This window comes from Lepidochelys olivacea, assembly GCF_965140295.1.
Source record: "Lepidochelys olivacea isolate rLepOli2 genome assembly, chromosome: 5".
Classification (NCBI taxonomy): Eukaryota; Metazoa; Chordata; order Testudines; family Cheloniidae; genus Lepidochelys; species Lepidochelys olivacea.
In genome coordinates, this window is record NC_140415.1 from 97,491,105 (window position 1) to 97,514,306 (window position 23,202).

The window sequence follows — 23,202 nt, forward strand, 5'->3', positions numbered from 1 at the left end:
TCAGCAGGTGGGTATTGTAGTTGTAAGAATGCTTGATAGAGATCTTGTAGGTGTTTCTCTCTGTCTGAGGGGTTGGAGCAAATGCGGTTGTATCGCAGAGCTTGGCTGTAGACCACCCCCCGCCCTCACTGTTCCTCAGATGTTCCTGTTAACTGCTGGAAATGACCCACCTTGATTATCACTACAAAAGGTTTTCTCCCCCCCCACCCCCTGCTCTCCTGCTGGTAATAGCTCATCTTAAGTGATCACTCTCCTTACAGTGTGGTATGATAACACCCATTTTTTCATGTTCTGTGTGTATATAAATCTCACTGTATTTTCCACTGAATGCATCCGATGAAGTGAGCTGTAGCTCATGAAAGCTTATGCTCAAATAAATTGGTTAGTCTCTAAGGTGCCACTAGTACTCCTTTTCTTTTTGCGAATACAGACTAACACGGCTGCTACTCTGTAATCTGAACAGAATTCAGGCACTGTCTCCAGGTCTGGCTCTTAAATGCGCTCATGAGATACAAACTCCAACTCCTGGTTTCCCTTCTCAGGGCATGGGACAGTAGCTTCCCTAGACCCCAAGTTTTTCCAGGAGTTTAAGCACACCTGCACAACTCCACCCTTGTGGGTACTCTGGGTTACTGTCTCACCCTTCGGAGAGTTTGTGACAGTTAAAGGAAGTAACACAGAGACTTTGTAAAGGCACTTTTAAACACAGCTACAGCACAGTAGATATACAGAACTATGTATAGCTGCATATATATAACTGCATGCAAGACCCTGCCTCAGTTTCCTGACCCTTCCTGAGAGCCCTTTTTGTCATAGGCATGTCCTTCCAGGGAATCCTGGATTCTTGTGCACCCTCTTTCCACCTGCCCAGTCTTGTCTTTTGTCAGCAGATGGGTAGCTGGAGAGCGAGACCCAGTTCAGAGCAGAACTTGTCCTTTTATGAAGTTCATGTCCCTACTATTAGGTGACCCCTTTGAGGGGCTTCAAGTCTCTTTTCAAGTGATTCATTGCTTAGTTCCCACCCACCCAAAGTTCAGACTTGGAGAACTGGTTTCCCTGGGCTACAACTTGTTCCTTGTTCTAGGGAGCTTCCATTTATGGAAAGCCAAGATTGTTCTTTATTGTTAGAAGTCTGTTGGGAGCAAGAATTTCCCCAACATGTTGTGGGTGCTTCAGTTCAAGATGGAGGCCACAGTGCAGAAGTGAAGGCACAGCACAATTTTACAATTAAAAGGGTATTCACAAAACAGAGTGGGGTTGGATGGATATACCCACGTACAGACATATGCTAATCCGTTTTAGGGTCTCTCTATCTGTCTAACCTGGGCTCTTGCAGCGCTCTCATTATCTGTGGAATGTACTTTTTATCTCTACGGTGCATGTGTTATGCAGCCATTTCCTTTTCTGGAAATTGGCTCCCACCCAAGCAACATTTGTGAAGCAATGACTGTACTGACAATGACTCTCACTGTAATTGTCAAAGGGTTGTAGACTGTGTAAATTGCACTTTGTATGACAGTGTTTCCTATGCGTATCATTTAAAAAAAGGCAACGAGAATGAGGAAAGCTCCTTGGTAAGGTCAGTGATCTTGATCTGGCTGCATCTGGTGCCTCACTCATTTACTCTCTTTCTTTGGGGAAGATCTCCAAGTTCAGTGCTGCTGCTGAGGCTTTCACATTTTGCAGGAGTGACTGTTTCCCAGCTTTGCAGTGACCTTGTAGAAACTGTCTCTGTCACAACGATACTTGAGTGTTCGTTGCAGTCAGTTTCTGAAGCTGAGACTAAGTTATCAAAATAGGGAATGTGATACTAGCTGTCAGCATTACATCATGGCCCCTTCTTTGCAAACTCCCTGGCTCTGCTGTGGAGCTCTCAACCTTCCCCAGCTATCACAACTGGGCTTTACTGCCGCATCATTTAAATCTCCTTCAAGACTCCTTTGTTCCTGCAAGGGAGGATTCCCCAGACTGGATCCTTCTATCCTTTTGTTCCTTCTGTGTGTTGCTTGAGCTATCAGCCTAAATAATAATGTATTTCAAAGGAGCTGCTTTGTCTTATTATTAGAACACTTTCTTTTAAGTGCACATTTGCAAATAGTTTGCATGGGTAAATAACTGCATAATGGATGTTTGAATATATGATTAGTCAATTGTTATAGAGTCCAGTAGGTTGTCTATAACCATCTATAACATCCATGGAAATGCGTCTAACAGTCTGTACCATATACTAACATATAACATCTATTAACCGTTTTAAACTGTTTATAAATATACCCTTAATATAAGGAGTGATTGTTGTAAAGCTGCTCAGCTTTCGCTGGACCTATGAGCTCCAGCTTCAGGTCCATTGGAATAACTTATAATGTCAGATGATGAACCACCCTCTCTATAGGGTAGGCCGCGTTTTCTAGCACCTGCAGCTATAGGAATAGCTGCTGGCATAGCTCTGTAATGCATAAGAAGGTATAAGATGGTCAGTGTATGCTGATATTTTGATAGTGGTTTATTGTGTGTGCTGAAATTGCCTTCACAAAGCACAGTCAAGCTTTGGTGAATCTGATCACTTCTAAGTGCTATGATTCCATTTCCTGCATATGCCTGCTTAACCATTGTAAGTGCTTTCAATAGCTGGCACATACAGGCCTTGGCTATTGGATTGTATTGTTTAACTGGGATTGCTGTTTGCTCTGTGTTATTCAGTATGATGTCTGAAGCAGTAACGACATAATGGTATGTTAATGTGAGTCCCACTGTACATCTATACGGGAGTCCATAAGGGCTTTTCAGGACCATAGGAGAACAGAAGTATGTCCAGATTCTCCCTTTCTCTTTTTTTCCTTTAAAGATGAGCAACAAACATTTTGCTACAACTTAAAAATGTGTCTGCAACATTTCCAAAGAAGTAAAAAGTATATGATCTAGACTCAGAGAAGCTGGAACAGTGTGATTAAGGGCTAAGTCCCCAGGACTTCAGGAGAAATTCACTTCAGTGCATGGCAATAATACACCTAATAATAATATCACGACTGCCTCTTCCTTGGAGGAATAACTGTAGTTCCTGCTGGAAGACCTTAGGAGCCACTGAGAAGTGGTGAACCAGCACACACTCTGGCCACATGCTCTTTTCAGACAGGCAGCATGGCTCACTTTTTGGACTGTGATAGTTTCCAAGGCCTCCATCCTCAATTTGTGGCTGGTTCGTGCTGCTACAGCTTCATACCCTGGTGGATTATCTGCCTTTGGTAGGGCATATGCCAACATAAAACCTGGGTGAATCAGATCCAATGATTAAAAGTTTACCTAACATTGTATTTATAGCAAAATTACCTCCACGAGAGTCTAACAGATTTTGGTTCTAGTGTGACACCACAACTTTAAAAAACTAGAGAAAAGGTATATGTCAGCTGTGACTGCCAGCCTTTTGCTCTTTAGGCTTTCCCTATGGTGCAGTGGACATGGGCCGGGGTTAGATTTCCATTGGATATACCTTTGACTTGAGTGGCCCAGGAGTACCACTCTCACATATCTGGATCCAGGGGCTTGTTTTCTTTTTCTCTGACTCTAGCTTTCAGAACGTATCCCAAAATAAGTTAACAGTTCCAAAATTATCTTTAAAAGCAAGTTAAATAACAGAAATACAATCAAAGCTATGTAGGATATATCATAAGTATTCTAGGAATAATGAAAGCCTCCAGTAGGCAGGATAAAATTGTCCCATTACACTACACAAGAGGTGGGCAAACTATGGCCCGTGGGCCAGATCCAGCCCACAGGACCGCCCTGCCCGGCTCCTGAGCTCCCGGCCAGGGAGGCTAGCCCCCAGCCCCTCCCCCGATGTCCCCCTTCACCTGTAGTTATGCTGCTGCGCGGGTAGTGTGGCTTGCGCCCGCCCACCTCCCAGGCTTTCAAATAAGCCTGTCTTGCCACTCTGAGTGGCAAGGTAAGGGGGCAGGGAGGGGGAGGGTTGGATAAGGGGCAGGAGGTCCCAGGGGACAGTCAGGGAAGGGGGTGGTTGGATGGGCCGTAGGTTCAGGGAGCGGGGGGACGGTCAGAAGACAGGGAGCAGGGGAGGTGGGGTCCCGGGGTGGGGGGGGGGAACACACAGGTGTGGTGTTTAGATGTTGTTTGTAATTATTAGAATTGGGAGCACTGGCTGTTGGGAGTCTGAAAGGACAGGAAACAGGAAGGAGGGGGGAGGAGTTGAGAGGCTGGGAGAAAGCTACAGAGGGTGCAGCAGCAGCTTGGTAAAGAGGTTTGAAAATAAAGTCCTGTTGAAGCTTGTTAGTACCTTGCCTGGTTGCTACAACATTCTGGTGATGAGGATGGATCTTCTGCCTCTGAACCCACCTGCACGCTTTCTGCAAAGCCCAGGTGAGCCTCCAATTGCTTTTACTACCTGGATCCATATGTTTAAGACTTATCTGCTTGCAATCAGTGCTACAGAGATTTCTGAAGTAAGAAAGTGTGCTCTGCTAATCCACTGCCTTGGAGCAGAAGGACAGTGTATATTTTACACTTTTCCCCTTGCAGATGATAAATATGAGACTGCACTCACTGCATTAAAGAACATTTTTGTGCCAAAAGTGAATGTAGTAGCTAATCGCTACAGATTGTGCCAACGTGAGCAGAAACCAGGGGAAACTGTAATGCAGTATATTGCTTCCCTGAGGAATCTGATTGTAATTTGTGACTTTGGGAATATGACAGATGAGATGATTAGAGACCAGCTCATTGAGAAAACAACCATGCTTCAGGTAGGAGAACACTTACTTCTAGAACCACAACTTACACTAGAAAAAGTGATAACCATTGCTACTCAGATTGAGTCAGCTACAGCTGAAGCCAAAATAATGAGCATGGATACAGGAGGCACTGTCCAGGCTGTGACTCCTTTGCAGAAAAGTTCACTACCACTGCAGACACACAATTGCAAGAGGAAAACTAATGAAAAACCACGGAATCAGCAAATTCAAAATACAGTAAAAGCATGTTTTCACTGTGGATCCCCACAACACCTTGCAAGCTACACAGGATGTCAGGCAAAAGTAGCTCAGTAGAATCATTGCAAAAAGATTGAACATTTTGCTAAAGTATGTCGCAGTAGCCAGTTCAATCAACAGGTGCATGCAGTTACAATACCAGATGTTATTGTGCTGAGCGTGGACAAAATCACTACTGCACATATTCCAGAACAAATAAAATGCATTGTAAACGTTTCTGCCACACCCTCAGGCAAGCCACACTCTATTCAGCTAATTTTGGACACTGGCTCAGCAGTATCTATACTACCTGATTCCGTCTATCTGCATTACTTTAAAGATGTGCCTCTTACTGAACCCAAACTTCACTTGGTGTGCTATTTGAAAAACCATATTCCAGTACATGGCTGCCGGCCAGTAATAGTTACTTTTGGTGATTGCTGTGTAACTGCAGAGTTCTACATTGTTCACAAAGGCACTCCTATCCTTGGCAGAGATTTATTGGCTGCTTTAAATCTCAGGGTAGTTAATGGACGAATTGATCTTCCTCAGCAAAGCACTCTTGAGGTACCCACACCAGTTTCAGCTGGGACCCAACACCAGGTTGAGGAGAAACTCGACTGTGCTTATGGGTTTCTGCATAAAGTTAAAGTGCTGAATAATGTGATGTCTGTATGACAGAAGTTACGGCACTTACCATTTTTAGACAGGGAAGCTGTTTCAGAGGAACTTAGAAAACTTGTTCAAAAGGACATGATTGAAGAGATTGACTCCTCAGAATGAGTTTCACCTATAGTAATGACACAGAAGAAGGGTGGAGGCATTCACCTTTGTGTGGACTTAAGGGAGCCAAATAAAGCCGTTGTGATTGACAGCCATCCTCTTCCTCACATAGAAGAAGTATTTGCAGAACTCCCATGGAGCAAAGATGTTTTCTACTCTTGATTTGCAGACTGCATACCACCAGGTTATGTTGCATGAAGATAGCAGAGACCTCACAGCATTTATTACACGAGGGACTATTTCATTTTAAACGTGTTCCATATGGTCTTGCATCTGCCCCAAGTGCCTTTCAAAAAATGATGTCATTGATTCTGAAGAATCAACATGGAGTTCAGTGCTATCTGGATGATATTATCGTGCTCGGAAATACTTCTGAGGAGCATGACAATAACCTGCAGTCTGTACTAAACTGCATCAGCACAGCAGGCCTCCAGCTCAATAGGTCCAAATGCAAATTTAGACAAACTGAACTCTCCTTTCTGGGGCAAACAATTTCACAGGCTGGACTAAAACCAGATCCAGATCATATCCTGGCAATTTGAAATGCTCCACCTCCAACAGATTTGCAAACCTTATGTTCCTTCTTGGGTCTTACCTCCTGGTATGCAAAATTCATTCCCAATTATGCTTCTGTCATTGAACTGTTATGGGAATTACTATGGGGAAGTTCAACCTTAGTGTGGACAATGGATGCACAAGCTAGTTTTGAAACGGTGAAAGACTTGATTGTACATAATCCAGTACTTGCACTATTCAGTCCTGCATTGCTCACAATTGTAACTACTGATGCTTCTGATTATGGACTTGGGGCTGTCCTCACACAAATTCAGGAGGACAACACAGAGAGGACTGTTGCATTTGCTTCAAGGACACTAAGTAATGCTGAGAGGAAATATTCTACAGTTGAAAAAGAATCACTTGCTTGTGTCTGGGCTACTGAAAAATGGAGAACTTACCTGTGGGGTCACATGTTCAAGTTGCACACAGACCACAGCCCTTTGACAACATTGCTCACCACAAAAGGACTGGGAAGAGCAGGATACCTTATTGCTTGATGGTCTGCAAGACTACTCTCTTTCAATTATGAACTGGAATACAAGCCTGGAAACCAAAATGTGGTAGCTGATTGCCTTTCTCACCTGCCTTTGCCTTCACCAGATGGTCCACCGGAGGAGGAGGATGTAGTAGTTGCACTTTTTACAAGCACTCTCACTGCAGTTACAAGAGACCAATTTCAAGATGCTTGTTCAGCGTGTCCAATTCAAGAAAAACTATGGGAATTTCTGACAAAGAGATGGCCCAGTAACTCTAAAAACCTTGACCCAGTTTTGCTGCCTTATTTTAGAGTTTGGGATGAACTTTCTTTGCTTGATGGCTGTGTGCTACGAGGTACACACCGGCTCCTTGTGCCAGAAGAATTACAGTCAAAACTCATACACCTAGCACACGATAATCATCAAGGAATTGTCCGAACCAAACAACGACTACGGGATCTGTATTGGTGGCCAGGGATGGACTCTCAAACTGAAGTACTCATAAAATCCTGTGTCACTTGCCAAATGCATGATAAAACAGCAGTGACATGTACCCCTCCATTACAGCCTGTTCCTCTTCCTGAATCTGCATGGGAAAAAGTGGCGACTGACATTGTAGGACCCTTTGATACTGCTCCAATTGACTGCTGTTATGCCATCACTTTAATAGACTATTTCAGGAAATGGCCTGAAGTAGCGTTTACATCGCAAATCTCTTCTGCTACAGTAATTAAGTTCCTCATTTCAGTTTTTAGCAGGGAGGTAACCCCAAAGAACTGGTTTCAGATAATGGTAGTCAATTTACTTCCCTGGAGTTTGAAACTTTTCTAGCAGAGAGGAACATTTTACACAGAAGCTCATCCCTACATTACCCTCAAGCCAATTGGGAAATCGAATGGTGTAACAGAAGTTTGAAAGAGAGTTTGCAAACGGCTAAACTGGAAGGGCGATTGTGGATAACCTTCACTACTGATTTCTTGCAAGCATACTGGGCTACACGACATGCCACAATGCAAAGATCACCTGCAGAGTTACTGCAAGGGAAACAGATGAATACTAAACTGAACATTGCTGGATTGTTAAAGGCATGACCTGATGCCCCAAAAGAGGATGATGTGAGAAAAACTGTTGAACAGAACCAAGCAAAGTCTAAGGCTTTCACAGACAAGCGGCAGGGTGCTAAGGAACCAAAGTTTGAGTGTGGTTCCTTCATTAGAATATGAAAACCTGGAATTTTACGCAAAGGGGACCATAAATTCACAGCTCCTCTTAAAATCATAGAGAAGAAGGGGCCTTACACCTATCGACTTTCTGATGGGTGGGTATGGAATGCTTCTTATGTTGCACCTGCCTATGCACCAAGAGGAGATTATGCCAACACCCAGTCTGCATTGGATGACTTCACCGTAGTACCAACACAACAAGACATTGCACTGGAACTGGGGCTTGAGAGACGACCCGTCAGACCCAGACGACTACCTGTCTGGACTAGAGACTATGTTATATAGTATCTACAGTGTTTTCAGTGTAATATTTCTGCCAACAGTATAGTGTCTTGTTTCATATTTGTTCCTGTGGTTAGAACAACAATGTTTATTTTAATTGGAAGAGTTTCTTAAGAGAGGAGGGAATGTGGTGTTTAGATGCTGCTTGTAATTATTAGAATTGGGAGCACTGGCTGTTGGGAGTCTGAAAGGACAGGAAACAGGAAGGAGGGGGGAAGAGTTGAGAGGCTGGGAGAAAGCTACAGAGGGTGCAGCAGCAGCTTGGTAAAGAGGTTTCCACTTTGAAAATAAAGTTCTGTTGAAGCTTGTTAGTACCTTGCCTGGTTGATACAACAGGGAACGGGGTAGGGGAGTTGGATAGGGGGTGGGGTCCTGGGGGGCAGTTAGGGACGGGGGTTCCGGGAGGGAGTGGTCAGGGGACAAGGAGTGGGGGGGGGGTTGGATGGGTCAGGGGGCAAGGAGCAGGGGGTTGGATGGGTCTGGAGTTCTGAAGGGGCCTGTCAGGGGTGGGGGTGTAGATGGGGGCAGGGAAGTCAGGAGACAGGGAGCGGGGTTGGGTCCCATGGGGCAAGGAGCAGGGGGTTGGATGGGTCAGGGGTTCTGAGGGGGGCAGTCAGCAGGCGGGAAGTGGGAGGGGGGGAATACGGGGTGGGGGCCAGACTCTTTGGGGAGGCACAGCCTTCCCTACCTGGCCCTCCATACCGTTTTGCAACCCCAGTGTGGCCCTCGGGCCAAAAAGTTTGCCAACCCCTGCTCTAAGAGCAAACTTTTTGGCCCGAGGGCCACGTTGGGGTTGCAAAACGGTATGGAGGGCCAGGTAGAGAAGGCTGTGCCTCCCCAAAGAGCCTGGCCCCCACCCCGTATCCTCCCCCTCCCAGTTCCCGCCCCCTGACTGCCCCTCTCAGAACCTCCGACCTGTCCAACCCGCCCCCCCCGTCTCCTTGTCCCCTGACAGGTCCCCCGGAACCCCAACCCCGTTCCTTGTCCCCTGACCGCCCCCTCCTGGGACCCCCATCCCTAACTTCCCCCCAAGAACCCCACTCCCTGTCCAACACCCCCCTGCTCTCTGTCCCCCCCTTCCCGGGACCCCAGGGACCCCCCAGGACCCTACCTCCCCTGCTCCCTGTCTCCTGACCCCCCCCAAACCTCCACCCCATCCGACTGCCCCCAGGGACCTCCCCGCTCTCCCCCTTACCATGCCGCTCAAAGCTGCAAGACGGTTTATTTGAAAGCCTGGGAGGTGGGCAGGCGTAGGACGGTTCCACGGGCCGTAGTTTAGCCACCTCTGCCTTAGAGTTTGTGTTTGTGTGTGTGTGTATGCCTGTCCATCTCTGGCCTCTTTCTGACAGGTCTGTGTTTTCTGTTAATCCTTCAGGGTTTGTCCTGACTCAGAAAAAGGCTACATTTAAACTGAATTTAGCTAGCACATGTTAACTAAGCCCAACTAAAACTGAACCACTTTGCGTAATCAAGACAAACCCCTCGGATCTGTGTGGCATATCCTTGTTTCAGAGAAGTTCTCTCCCCCCGCAAACTTCTCTCCACTGTTATATATTGAATCAGAATGCTTGTTTGTCTTGGAAGTGAGTGCTTACTAAGCAGTCTCATTATGTTTTGTTCTTCAAGTGTTGAGTCCTCATTACCTTCTGACTTTTAATCAAGCATCATTGCACAAGCAATAGTGAGGCTAGTTACATTTCTACAACTCTTCAATTCCCCATTGTGTGTACCAGTTTATTTTCAGTATTTATGTGAGTTTTCATTCCTCCAATCTGCATTTGTAGGACGCTGAATAGCTCAAATTTAATTAAGCTTATTTGCTTATATCAAAGAGTTTTGAATGCATGTATAATTAAGAAGTCTCTAGGTACCAAAAAGTACCTTCATAAACAATGACCTTGCTATGCTGAATACAATGTACTCGGGTTCAGATGTGATAGCTTTAGGTTCTCTCTGTGGCAGCTCTGTTTTCCCTGACTTAATTATTAGTTTAATCAGAATATTATGTGAGGAAAGACTAATATCCTGTTTCTGATTAAGTATTTCAAACATGATTTCCCTCAGATGGTGTTCTAGTCTGTCACAGTATAAAAAGAGAGGCTTAAAATGTAATGGTTATTTCAAACCTTATGGTGCCATCATTCTTTGTGGTAGAGAGACCAGGAAGTCTGCATTTCAGATTTCTCAGGATCTACAGGAGGTGATGACTGTCCTAAGTTTTATGTAGATTGACACTGCTATTTTAAACATTGTTGATGTAATTTTCCCCGTCTTTTTGGAATCTTACAAAAGAGAGTTGGCGATCATTTAAAATAATTTTTTTGGTTCTGTATTGCTTTCTTATCTGCTCTTTCTTCTTGCTATTTCATCCTTCACTTGGTTAGACTTATTTTTTATCTTCTATTTTTTTATTCTTGCTTCCTTTGTTTACTGCCTATGCCTCTCTTTTGTAGCTATTTTTTTCTCTGTAGCAAACCATCCCCATTTGTTATAATTTTTATATCTGCTTTTAACAGTGTTAGGCAAACCTTAAAAGATTTGGGGTTTTGGCTCAGATAACTAGTAAAAATTTGAGATACTTGTCTGAACTATCTATTCCAAACCCTGCCAGTTCTCTTCTCCCATCCTTCCCTTTTGCAAGAGAACCAGTTCTGTATCCCCAACTTCCCATGTTCAGCTCCTCACAAGTAGAGCCCTACAAATCTGTGGATATCCACGTACCATGTTTGCTGATTGGATGCTGATACACATTTTGTATCCACGCAGGGATCCACTCACACGATTCCCTGTCTCTCTGGAAGGCTTCCATAAACCTCTTAACTTTGATCCCGTTGTGGGGTTTTGCAGGTCTAGTCTTTACTGTTGACCTTGGATCAGCTATTGATTTCAGTTGTATGTGGTCTGTTGTTTCAGAGGTGCTCAAGAATTCATTGAGTGCATATGTCGGGAGCTGCTGAGGTACAACAGAGAAGGAAAGGTTGGGGGAGGGCTTTTGGGTGGATGGTAAAAATTGAGGGACATGGTGGGAGCTCGCTGGGTGCAGATTTATGAAAGCAATCTAAATCCTTAAAATTTTGGATTGATTCAGGGAAAGGATTGGAGTTCAGAATAGTTTGTCCTCTTAACTGATTGATTTGCTCATCCATGATTTTTAGGATACTAAAAATACTACTATCTTTTAATGCTGGTAGACTGGCCAGATTTTCCCTATAGAAATAGACAGGATCAGAGGGAGAATATTGCTAAGGGCATGGCAAATTTTAGAATATCATAAGAATATTTTAAAACCTGAAATGTTCCCAGAGAAGATGCCAGGTGTATTAATAGACTAAGCTAGAAGGCGAGACTAGGAACTTGTTGAATAGTAGTGTCTTCTGCTGTGGGTTTTCTATGCCAAATGCAATTCTGCTAATGTCTCATTAACATTCTACTTCAGTGGACGTACTTTATTACATTCAATTAAGTAGTAGTTGAGATAAAATAGCATAAAGCTTCTTAATCTCTATCCAGTTAAAGGGCAGCCCTGTCCTTGTGATGTCCTACTCGTCCATGACTGGAGCTCCTAGGTGCAACCACAATACAAATAAATTAATCATCATCATAATCCATTTTAGAATCCCACTATTTATCCTAACTGGGATCCAGAAATCCAGAAGGCTGTGCATCGTAAGTCTGAAATTCAACTTTCAGTTTAATTCATTAATACCTTATGGATGTGGCAAGCTATACAAACATTTGCAAAGTGTAAGAAAGAGACAAGACCCAGAGATAGCTGAGTGTGTTGGTGTTTTAATCCCATGTCTTTTTGTCCCTATTAATTGTTTTAATTTGATTAAATTTAATTTGATGGCAGATTGCTATGTAGTGTGATGCCAACTTTGCAGATTTAACAAGTGGTATTTGAGATAATCTATGTAATGCATGACTCTATTTTTAATTTGAGATGTTGCTGTGGACGGCTGATTAGAGATCATCCTGGGATAGAGTATAGTTCACCTGTCTACCAGTCTACCAGAGAGAGGGAGAATGAAGAATGGTCTGTCGAAAAGCATACACGTACAAGTCCTACTGACTCATTTGGAACGATCAATTTCCAAGACGGAGATCATACTTACCATGCCAAGGTTTGCCTGTAAACTACAACTTTATTTGATTTTAACAATGCTGGGTTAACATGACTTCTCTTTTTACGATTTTAATGATAAAGAAACTGGACAAGTTAAAATTAGCACTAGGTGAACCTCAAACTGTTTGGCTGAAACAAGAAAACAGACCAAGTTCAAAGTGGCCCAGTAAAAGCATGCATATAGTGCCTTCATGTTACACTATTAGTCTGGGAGCAGAAGGTAGTAAAATCTCATTATGTGGACAAGTTAATTGTAGAGAGGTAAGGGAGGTGTTGTTTGATATGTAAAAAGCCACAAAATTATCATTTTAATGTTGTCACCGTCTGCGACATGGCATGGGAAACTTGCTGACCTCCAGGCTTTCAGCCCCGGGTCCTCTGGCTGGAGGAAATTTTGATAATACAATGTCATCAGAAATGGGTCGAGTTGGGTATCATTCGAAAGCCCTTTCTCCCATGAGCACAATGATACCAAACACAACAAACCTAGAACAAATACATATTGAGAAAATGTTTAAAAATCAATGTTTTTTAAATTATACCATAACACAGGGATGCAGTGCGTACACAGAAAAAAACATTGATCTTTGGTAATCCTAGGGAAGTTAGCCTTGAGAAGTAGGATTCAAAACATTTATTCATCAAAGTCCTATCTTCTCCATCTAGGGCACCACTCCTAGATGCATTGTCACCCTGATCGTTGTCTGGGCCACATTCATACATTTCCATACAGGGCAGGCTGTTGGCCAAATGTTTTCAGGGAAATGAGCACCTGAGCTTTGCACCCAAGCATTTCATTAGCTGAAGAACTGATTTGGGAGAACATGGTATTTCACACAAGACAGGTGGGATCAGTCCATCCTCCAAGACATACGTGTGCCCTATAGAGGAGGGTAGTTTTGGATTCATTCAGTCATTCTGGAGCCATTCCATTTCTTGATAATTTTCCCTCTTGATAGTGGGTGGAAATGTACCCCTTGTTGGTCATTTGTCTTTTTCTTGGAAAACAACCACTAATGTAACTCTTCAAGTATTGTAATGTTGGTCTTCAAATGGTAAACTTGACATATGAATGATTCCAGTGCATTTATGACCTCACCAGTGACTGTCTCAGCCATTCCAAGCACTTTCAGAGTGAGGAGAGTGTCTTTAGAGGTTGAATCAAATGCCTTCTGATAAAATTTATGAATTTGGCTGAGTCACACAGTTTGCACTGGTAAAAACAGTATTTGTTTCTGTTGCTTTTACTTTTTGATGAAACACATTACATACATTCTTGGTGTTGCACTTGAGGTGATGCACAATATCATTTGCATGGTGTCTTTTGGGTCAGTGCACCCATTTAACTTTACTTTTATGCAACGTTCCCACTCAGAGTGGCTGCCTCATATAGTTTCTCTCCTGTCTCATGGGTTGAAACTGTGCTTAATGGATGCCTTTGGGCTTCTGGCTTGCCATAGAAGAAGCAGGTGGTGTTCTTGAAACACATGTCATGGGACCTACTATAAGTCAAGTGTAACATCTGATGAAGTGAGCTGTAGCTCACGAAACCTTATGCTCAAATAAATTTGTTAGTCTCTAAGGTTCCACAAGTCCTCCTTTTCTTTTTGCATATACCAGCGTGTTATCTAGAGCATTGAGGAGCTGTATCATCACCTGCCCTGTAACCTGAGGTGCCCTGCAATGCCATGCTGCTGTAGCTCCCAACCTGAATCCCTCACAGTCACCAGCATGCAGATGCCGCTGAGTGTTTGTGAGTAACTGCAGCATGCCAGCCGTACTCTAGTCACACTTTGGCTCTCACCAGCCACTACTACAGGGTGACCCCTGGAATGTATGTTATGTACTGTCCAGCCGTCTCCTGAGATATTAGGTCTGTTGTCCCTCCAAGGGAACAATACACAACAACTTGCCACCTTAAATGGCAATTTAATTTAAACACACTAGATTGGATTAAACAATCAAACAAGTTTATTAACAAAAGAAGATAGGATTTTAAATGAGTACAAGTAATAAGGCATAAACCTCAGAAATGATTATATGAAGAATAAAGATAAAACATTTTCTAGTTCCTAACTTAACAAACTTCACTGGATTCCAGGTAAAGTCCTTACCATATCCTTCCAACCATGTTCCTGATCAAAATCTTCAGGTTAGGACCTCTCCCACAAAGTCCAACAGCTGTTTCTTTTGTCGTCTTAGGTGCAAGGAGGGAGATGGACAGGGAGAGAGATATCTTGGGATGTTTGCCCTTCACTGTTATACTTCAGCCCCCCTCATATAGTGCTATCCTGTGTGCTGAGATGCAGTTTTTCTTTGTCTTCTTTTTCTCTCTCACTGTCTGAGGACTTTATTTACAGCTTATTTGCAAATTGCGGTAACCATACATCCCTTTAAGTCCTGCTTGACTGGTTGTGCCCTAACTGGTGCTAGGTGGGTTTGAACATGTGCTTTTATCATTATACAGGGTGGATTTCATAACTTTACACACAATATTGTTGCATACAGTTCACCATGATATTATTGACTGGTGAGCTATTAGTTTTCAAATGATACTTCCCAAGACATTTTGTACAAAGATTATTACAGTAATATGTAGGGTGTGAATACAAAGGTGCATTCAGTCACAGTGAGTCTTGCCCACAGCTAGTACTTGTCCCTGATTTTCAACTTTTTCCTGATTCTTGATGTGCTTCCTCTCCAACCTTGCCATGATTTAGTTTATGGGCACACTTCTTAGAGTATGTAAGGTGCCACTGAGCATTGTGTTTAACCAGGTGCTCCATGGTGATATTCTCCAAAGATGCAGCTGCTAGTCGGTATGCTCTGTCTTCCGACTGATGCCTAAAAATGATCAAAACCAATGTAAACTCAAGGATTTTGTAATACTTTGGGTTTGTAATTAATTGTTTTGTAATGTATGTTATGTAACTGTGCATGCCATTTGCAGATGGATTCCAATAATTTCTGGCTGGATGCTGACACCTTAAACAGTAGTAAATGCCTTACTACAACTCTTTTGGCATAAAAGCAAAGCTCATAAGCAATAGAACTACTTCTTTTTAGCTGGTAATTGCAAATCAATTTGAAGGGCCCCTTTCATTTTACAATCTGTTAATCTGTAACTTTAAAAACATGAATCAGATATCATGTTCTGATCATTAATTGATAACACACTACTGTCAGTCGAGGGCCGCAATTTAACTTTGTGAGGGTACATGCCTGACACTCCTGTGTTAAAGTGTAATGAAAATAGTTAATTTTAAAAAATATTTTCTGGACTGTATATCTACATAATTGTTCTAGGTTTGTCATGGTTGGTACCATGCTGGTCATGGGAGAAAGGGCTTTCAAATGACACCCAACTTGACCCATTTCCAAGGACATTGTTCTATAAACCTTTCCACCAAATGGAGGACCTGGAGCTGAGAAGACAGCAAATCCCCTTCCGCTATGCCACCGACAGCATTGAAATTATGAATCAGTAGATTTTTACTAATCAAATGACATCTCCCTTACCCTTCTATCATTAACTTGCCAATAGAACTACACACACTCCCAGACTGTACACTGTGATCAAAACAGTCTGGTTCTTACTCACAATGAGGTCCACAGATCCATGACTGTTCCTCTGCTCTACGTAGGCAGACCAAATCTGTCAATCAGAGGCAGGAGAGGGTACTCTGAGAAACTGCTAGATGTCATCTTCCTCTCCAGTTGCAGGCAGGCAGACCAGCTCTTCCCCTACTGCAGAGCAAATTTAAAGAAAAAAAATGGCTTAAAATCTTCAGACCATCAGGATTTGCCTTTATCAGCAGAAATGATCCCTTTTCTTCTCTGAATCCCTGTGCCTCTCTGTGCCCCCTGCTTTTCCAGGTAGCATGCAGCATGGCAGAGAAGGCTCAGAACAGAGAGAGAACCAGACACTGTCTCCTATACCTCCCTGCCGATTAAGTGCCTGCACAGAGATCTATGCCTCTTTTGTGGAGGCCCATGGCTCTCTCAAGTGCTCAGGTTGTGGCAGGATTTTGGTAGGATTTCCTGCAGCCTCTGTCTCCAAGCAGGAGTACTCCCAGGAAGCAGTGGCAACACCTCAGCAGCAAAATTCCCTGGGTCTGGCACAGGCAGGGATACCAGTCCTCCGACCAGCACAATCAGCAGCTCTCTCCCCTCTTACCTCATCCCTCCATCCCTGAGGAGTGAAGATTGAAGCACTGTACCAAAGGGCCAGGGAAGCTTCCTGACGAGCTGCTGAAGCCCATGCTAGCCACAACTGTTGGCTGTGGAACAGCTGCCCAGTCCCTCCCTCACACCGCTGCAGTGGCAGGGGGCTACCAATAGTGTTCCAGAGCAGACAGAGCAAAGAGATCCTGATAAGGGGTCCTCACCCCAACCCCTCCTTCCATTCTACAGCTTGGCCAGCCCTGCAGTAGCCCAGAACTACTCCTGGCCAACAGTGTCAGCCCAGATCCGTCTCATAGTGCAACAAGTGGCCCAAGTACTCACTTTGAACCTCCAAGACTGGAGCCTGGTGTACTCCTGGGGTAGGGTCAGCTTATCTCCAGGCCACATCTAGGAATCTCCCTTGAACAAAGCATGGGACCCAGAGAAGCCCCCTCTGGCCCCAGTCCAGCACAAACCTCTTGCCTGAACCCCCTCTATTTCAGGGTAAGAAAGCTGCTCAAAAAGTAACCACAGGGTCCCTCTTCACGGGACTGTCACTATGAAATATCACTCTCTGCACTTGAGAGTCACCCTAACATAAAGTGCACAAAAAAGAGCCCCTCGATCCCCTTCATCTTCTGAAGATCCTGACTCGGGGGATTTCTGTAGGAGGTGCTCTGAGAAGCACAAAGTGAAAGTGAAATGTGTTTCCTTAAGCTGCCTAAATATGCAGAGTACAAGAGAGAGACATTTCTCAACACTTCATTCCTCTGCTCACCTTCATGAGTGCAGCACATTGGATATTCGTCAGCACCTAGTTCCTCTGTTCACCCTCACACAGGATAATCATCAGTGTTGGGTTCCCCAGCTCACTATCACAAACTGCAGCCTTGCAAATCACAGATGTTGTTTCCTCTAGGTGTTCCGTACACACAACCCCACAAAGTACAGGAAGACCAGCACTCCAACTCAGAGTTAGAAACTCAAATAATAAAATATTTTTGTAAAAAACCAGAAAAGACAAAAGGATGGACTTTCAAGCAAGCATGTGTTGGGTATTCTGAGAATTGTAAACTGTTCTAATGAAGTCTGCAGGTGCCCTAGATAAGCTATAGCTCTATACCCCTCCTCATGCCCCTGTGAGGGTGTAATAATGGGATAGGGATTTTCCCTCAATGTCAAAATTTAACCTGGGATCACTACAGAAGGTAAATGTGCCTTTTCCCCTTGTGGTCAGGGAGTTGTCATTTCTAAGTGGGATTTATTTATTTTTTTTACCTGAAAGAATGGCCACCTCACTCTACAGGCCTGTCACAGGCAGCCAAGTTCAGGCTGGCATAATCTTGGGCCCCTCCTTTGGGCTCAAAAACTATCAGGGGACCAGGCCAACAAAAAAAAAAAGAACTGTCATCTCACCCTAAGGGCTCCAGTAGGTTTCCACAAGCAATGCTAACATGGATGGCCCCTCTCAATCTATTAAAAAAGGTACAAGGGAAGGTAACAAACAGATGTCATGAAACACATAAGGGGTATGTCTGGATACCTTGCCTTAACCCATAGTCTGGCTGAAGGGAGAGCAGAGATTTCCACTGCTGACTGAGCCACTCCTTGCCATGGGGCACTCGTGTTAATGTTCTTGAGCAAGTTGTGTAAGTCTTTAGGACTGTGCCTGGAGGGCAATAAACTTTGCCGAGTGCATTTGTCACTGAACTGTGCCCATGGTCTGTCTCTGAGTAACATCAAGGTCTGCTGAATTAGTAGGCTGTGCTCTCTGCTCATGCTGGTAACACCGGAGCTCCAAGAACAGAAGCACTTAGCTGCTGTGACAGCTTAGCAGGCTTGACAGTGTTGCCATAGCAACAACATTCCTCAGCACTTGACAACATGAAGTGACAACAGTTTGACAGTCTCTCAGATACTTCCTAAACTTGGTCTAGGAGCACAACACTGTCAGTACAGGTTCTTGTCTTTTGGTTTAGCAACAGCATTGCAAATGTTTATGGAAATGCTGGCAGTGTTAGTAGTAGCTTTCAGACATGAAGGAATCCAAGTCTAACTCTTACCGTGTGACCTCCTTAGACAAACCTCATGCAGAGCAGTCTTAGACTGCACCTCCCAAGGGATAAGGATGCTGTAGATTCACTGTTTAGAGAAAGGTTTCAGAGTAGCAGCCGTGTTAGTCTGTATTCGCAAAAAGAAAAGGAGTACTTGTGACACCTTAGAGACTAACAATAATTAGTTAAGAGACAATAGTCTCTAAGGTGCCACAAGTACTCCTTTTCGTTTAGAGAGAGAATCAGTTAACTCACTCTCTGTGTATTCCCCATTTTGGAGTGAGCACAGATGCTATCCTCTACAAAGTTCCTTATTTTCAGAAAGACAGGCAAGGCTACAGAGCTTCCTCTGATCTGCAGTGAAGTTATCTCTTGCCAGAAGGATTCTCAGGTCATTCAAATGGTGGATGACTACAAGCAGATTCAACTCAGGTTTTATTATAGGAGGATCAATCAGGATAGTTATTGCCACAGATGCAAGCCCAGAGGGATGAGATGCTCACACAGGATTGAGGACAGTCCAAGGAATCTGGTCCAAACAAGAGAGCAAGTACAGCATAAACTGGCTAGCGCTCCGGGCAATCCTATATGATAACAAGGCCCTGCTCCCATATCTGGGCCCACCTCATGCTGATCATGACAGATGACACCACAGGTATGTCCTATGTCAACAAACAAAAGGGAACAAGGTTTATAGTCCTTCAAAGAGAAACTCCTCCTGATGACTTGGGCAGAGGAGAATTTGCAGTCAACTTACTCCCTTGACATCCAATAAAAAGTTGAAAGTCACAGCTGATGGCTCAGGCAAAAGTTAGATCATTCAGAATGGGAACTACACCCCATGGTGTTCCATCTATTGATAAAGAATTTGGTCTCCCAGAACTGGATCTATTTGCCTCCCACCTGAATCACAAAGTTCAGTGCTATTCTTTTGCTGTGGGGTCACAAAAATGGCCAAAAGACACTCTTACCTATCTTTCCTTTCCTCACCAGGATGCTTCAAAAGATCAGTAGAGAAGCAGCACTGGTAAATCTGGAAGCCACTGTGATGTTTTGGGGTGCTCTCAGACCAGTATGGGGCTCTGACACTGCCTTCCCTATTACTTTGTGTGAGACTTTGTGCTGTGAAGCTGTCATTCAGATCCTTGACACCAATAGCCAGACCTCAAGCATAAGTTCTCACCTGGGCTCTCACCAGCCTAGTTACTACTTGCAGGGTGACACCAACAGCTCTTCTAGTCCCGAGTCTCTCCAAATACAGTCTCCCTGAGTTCTTAATTACCAAACACTGGCACTGTTCCCCCCTGGTTTATCACCCCCAAAATCAGCCCTCCAGCTACCAGCTTGCATTGGCATATACATGCCACATTGTGTCTTGGGATTGAGCTAGGGTGCAAAGTACATCTGTCACAAATAACAGGTTCTCTAACTCAGGCAGCTACTTGGAGTTAATTAAGAAGATGAAATTGGTGAAATGCACACAAACTTTGAGCTTTAGTTAATAAAGACAAATATAATTGAAATAAGAGATAAATTAATATACACAAGAATAAATACAATAATATAGTTTCCTGCATTGTTCACACTTACAGTCTTACACTGCACATACTTACCACCTTATGGAGACCGTTAGAAACAAAGATGGGAGGAAATTTAAAAGGAGATCACCCCAAGAGAAAGGTGCTGGGCCTGGCTTCCCACCTCATTGTCCCATGTAATTGTTCTGGTGTCCCAATAACAGGTCTGACAACCACATCATTTGTATACCTTTTCCTATTCCACCCACATATGACCAGGTCCAGATCTGACACATGTCCAGGTACATATTCCAGCACGTGTGTGGTGTTCTAGCCAACCATATGTGGTACTCTGGCTAACTATAGTTAAACTGCTGACCGTTAATACCTCAATTGCATCAATTAATGTCCCAGAAGTTTCACTACGTCCACACAGTTAGTTCCATGGTTACTATATTACAAAAGTACCCTAAGATGATACCGTGTGTTCATGTGTGGTTTACCTGCTTATCACACAATACATTACTAAATGATCACAAAATAAATATTGCTAAATTTTATAACCATAGGTCAAGCAAGTATCATTTCATAACCTTTGGTCAAGCACATACTACTCATGCTGGCTTATGCCAACTGCCAGCTTCTAATGGGCTTCATTCTAAGCCCTTAATACTTAATATTTAAGACCTATAGCCAAGTGTATTTTTCATAACTACATACTTCTAGTTGCTATTACAGTTTCAAGAACTTCCATTATTCTTTCTATAAGCATGCTTAAGCAGATATGTTAAATTTTACCCTAAACTATAAACCCTCCAAAGTTGGGTCAGAGATCAATAGTCAATAATACAGTTTGCAGACCAGATACCTGCTTGGTATGAAAATAATCAAAACGTTTATTTAATAGAAAAATCACAGATTCAAAGATGAAATAGTAAAGCAAAAGCAAACATATACAAGTTACACAGAAACATAAAGACACAATCTCAGCCTTTACACTTTCACATCAATAAAATCCCTTATCTAATAAAATACCCTGATGCCTTTACGCAGTTTCCCAGCATACACCCTAGCTATCACATTCATGGATCCAGCATTTATGGACAGTCACCCACCTCAAGACTGTTCCTCGGGTTCTGAATAAAAAAACATCAGTTGCAAGCTGTTTTTAAAAGGCTTTTTCTTTTCTATTTCCCCCTTTTGGCCCATGATAACTCATGGTTATTCAGAGGAGGGAAACTACCTCTTAACTTCGACAGCTTGGGGGGATGTCTCAATGTTTTCCATTAACTCTAACAGAGAGACAAGGTGGGTGAGGTAATATGTTTTATTGGACCAACTTCTATTGGTGAAAGAGACAAGTTTTTGAGCTTACACAGAGCTCTACTTCAGGTGTGGAGATTTGCATAAGCTCAAAAGTTTTGTCTCTCTGATCAACAGAAGATGGTCCAGTAAAAGATACTTCCACACCCACTTTGTCTCTCTAAAATACCCTGGGACCAACACAGTTACAACAACACTGCATACATTAACTCTAATGGTCCATCATTGTCTTTTCCTGGGCTGGACTGTTACTTAAATCTGGTTTCATGTAAACACCCGGCTTGTGAGGGCCACCCCTCCGTGCTTGATTATTCACTCTCCTGCTGGGAAGTGTAGTTGGAGTTGTAGTACAGATTATGAGCACAGTTTTCCATATACACAAATACACAGATTCATAATTTCAGTCTGTATACATATCTCATAATGGCGATCAAGTTCAGAACATTACCAGTTTTCATAAAAGACCTTACTTGATAGTACAATAATACAGTATGTAATCAGTTGCTTTAACTGCTCATTTTTGGGGTATAAACCTTTAGTTCTCCACTTGGGATGTCTGGCCCCTAGTTGTCACAGCTGCATTCTGGCCAAGGAGATCTTGATTCTCTGACCACCTTAACATAGTACAAATACCTCCCATGCCCTTTTCACCTAGAGGGGATATGATATTACAAAGTCTGGTTATGCGTCAGAATCCAGAAAGTCTGAACCTAGGTGCCTGGTTCTTGAATGGAGCCTCTTGAGCCAATATCTTAGAAGAAGTAATATTCACACTTCTAGCTTCCAGAGATAAGTTGACTAACTCAGTGTATTCAGTGGCCTGGTTGAGGATTATCCATTGGTACCAGGACAAGGAGTTCACTCCTCACATTTGCATCAATACTACAGATTCTTGAATTTCTTTGAGATGGACTCAAGCTAGGCCTGGCAGTTTAGACTCACAAAGATCAAGTTACTGCTTTGTCTAGCATCCTTAATGCAGCAGACAAGAAGTAAATTTCACCTTACCCAGATGTCCAGCATTTTTCTTATGAGAGCAACATTTTCTTCTACTTCCTTCTCAGTTGCACAAAGTTCTTTTATGACATCTTACCTGGTTCTCAGTGCCATTAAAGGCCCTCCATTTGAACCACTCATGAAGGTGTATAATTAATTCCTAACCATTGAAGTGGCCTTTTTATTGTAATTATGTCTGTTCACAGGGTGTCAGAGTAGGGTGCTCTTTTTCTGGAACCTCAATATTGCACCTTCCATAAATCTGACCTTGTCTTAATACTAAAGATTAACTCCAGACTCCATAAAGCACAGGATATTGCTCTTCCACCCTTCTGCCCACCTCTGTTGACCCCCAAAGACAAACTGTGGCATACTTTGGATGTCTGCAGAGCTCTCAAAGGATATATTCACTGCACAGTTCAGATCACAGAGAGAAATGCTTTTTATGCTTTATTATCTGGTGTCAAAGGGAAAGAAGGCTTTGAAATCTTCAGTAATTGAGCCACCTGGAAATGGTATCTCAGCAGCATAGAAGTGAGAAAGCATAACTCCATCTTCCAATATCAGAACTTGGTCCTCCAGAACTGCAGTCACTTCATGGGCCAGAAGACCTTACACCTCCTACAAAGAAATTGGTAAAGCAGCCACTTGGTCATCTGTCCATACTAGCTTTAAATTCTACAAGCTGGACATCAGTCATGATTTGATGCTGCCTTTGGTA

General features: G+C 43.3%; 1 protein-coding gene across 1 annotated transcript in view; it reads left to right on the forward strand.

Annotated features, from left to right (window-relative positions):
* Positions 1-23,202, forward strand: part of TRPM6 (transient receptor potential cation channel subfamily M member 6) — a 169,266-nt gene that overhangs the window by 50,669 nt on the left and 95,395 nt on the right. The window contains exon 5 of the mRNA XM_084628138.1: positions 12,245-12,425. Coding sequence (XP_084484264.1) covers positions 12,245-12,425 — 181 coding nt within the window. The remainder of the gene's footprint in view (positions 1-12,244; positions 12,426-23,202) is intronic.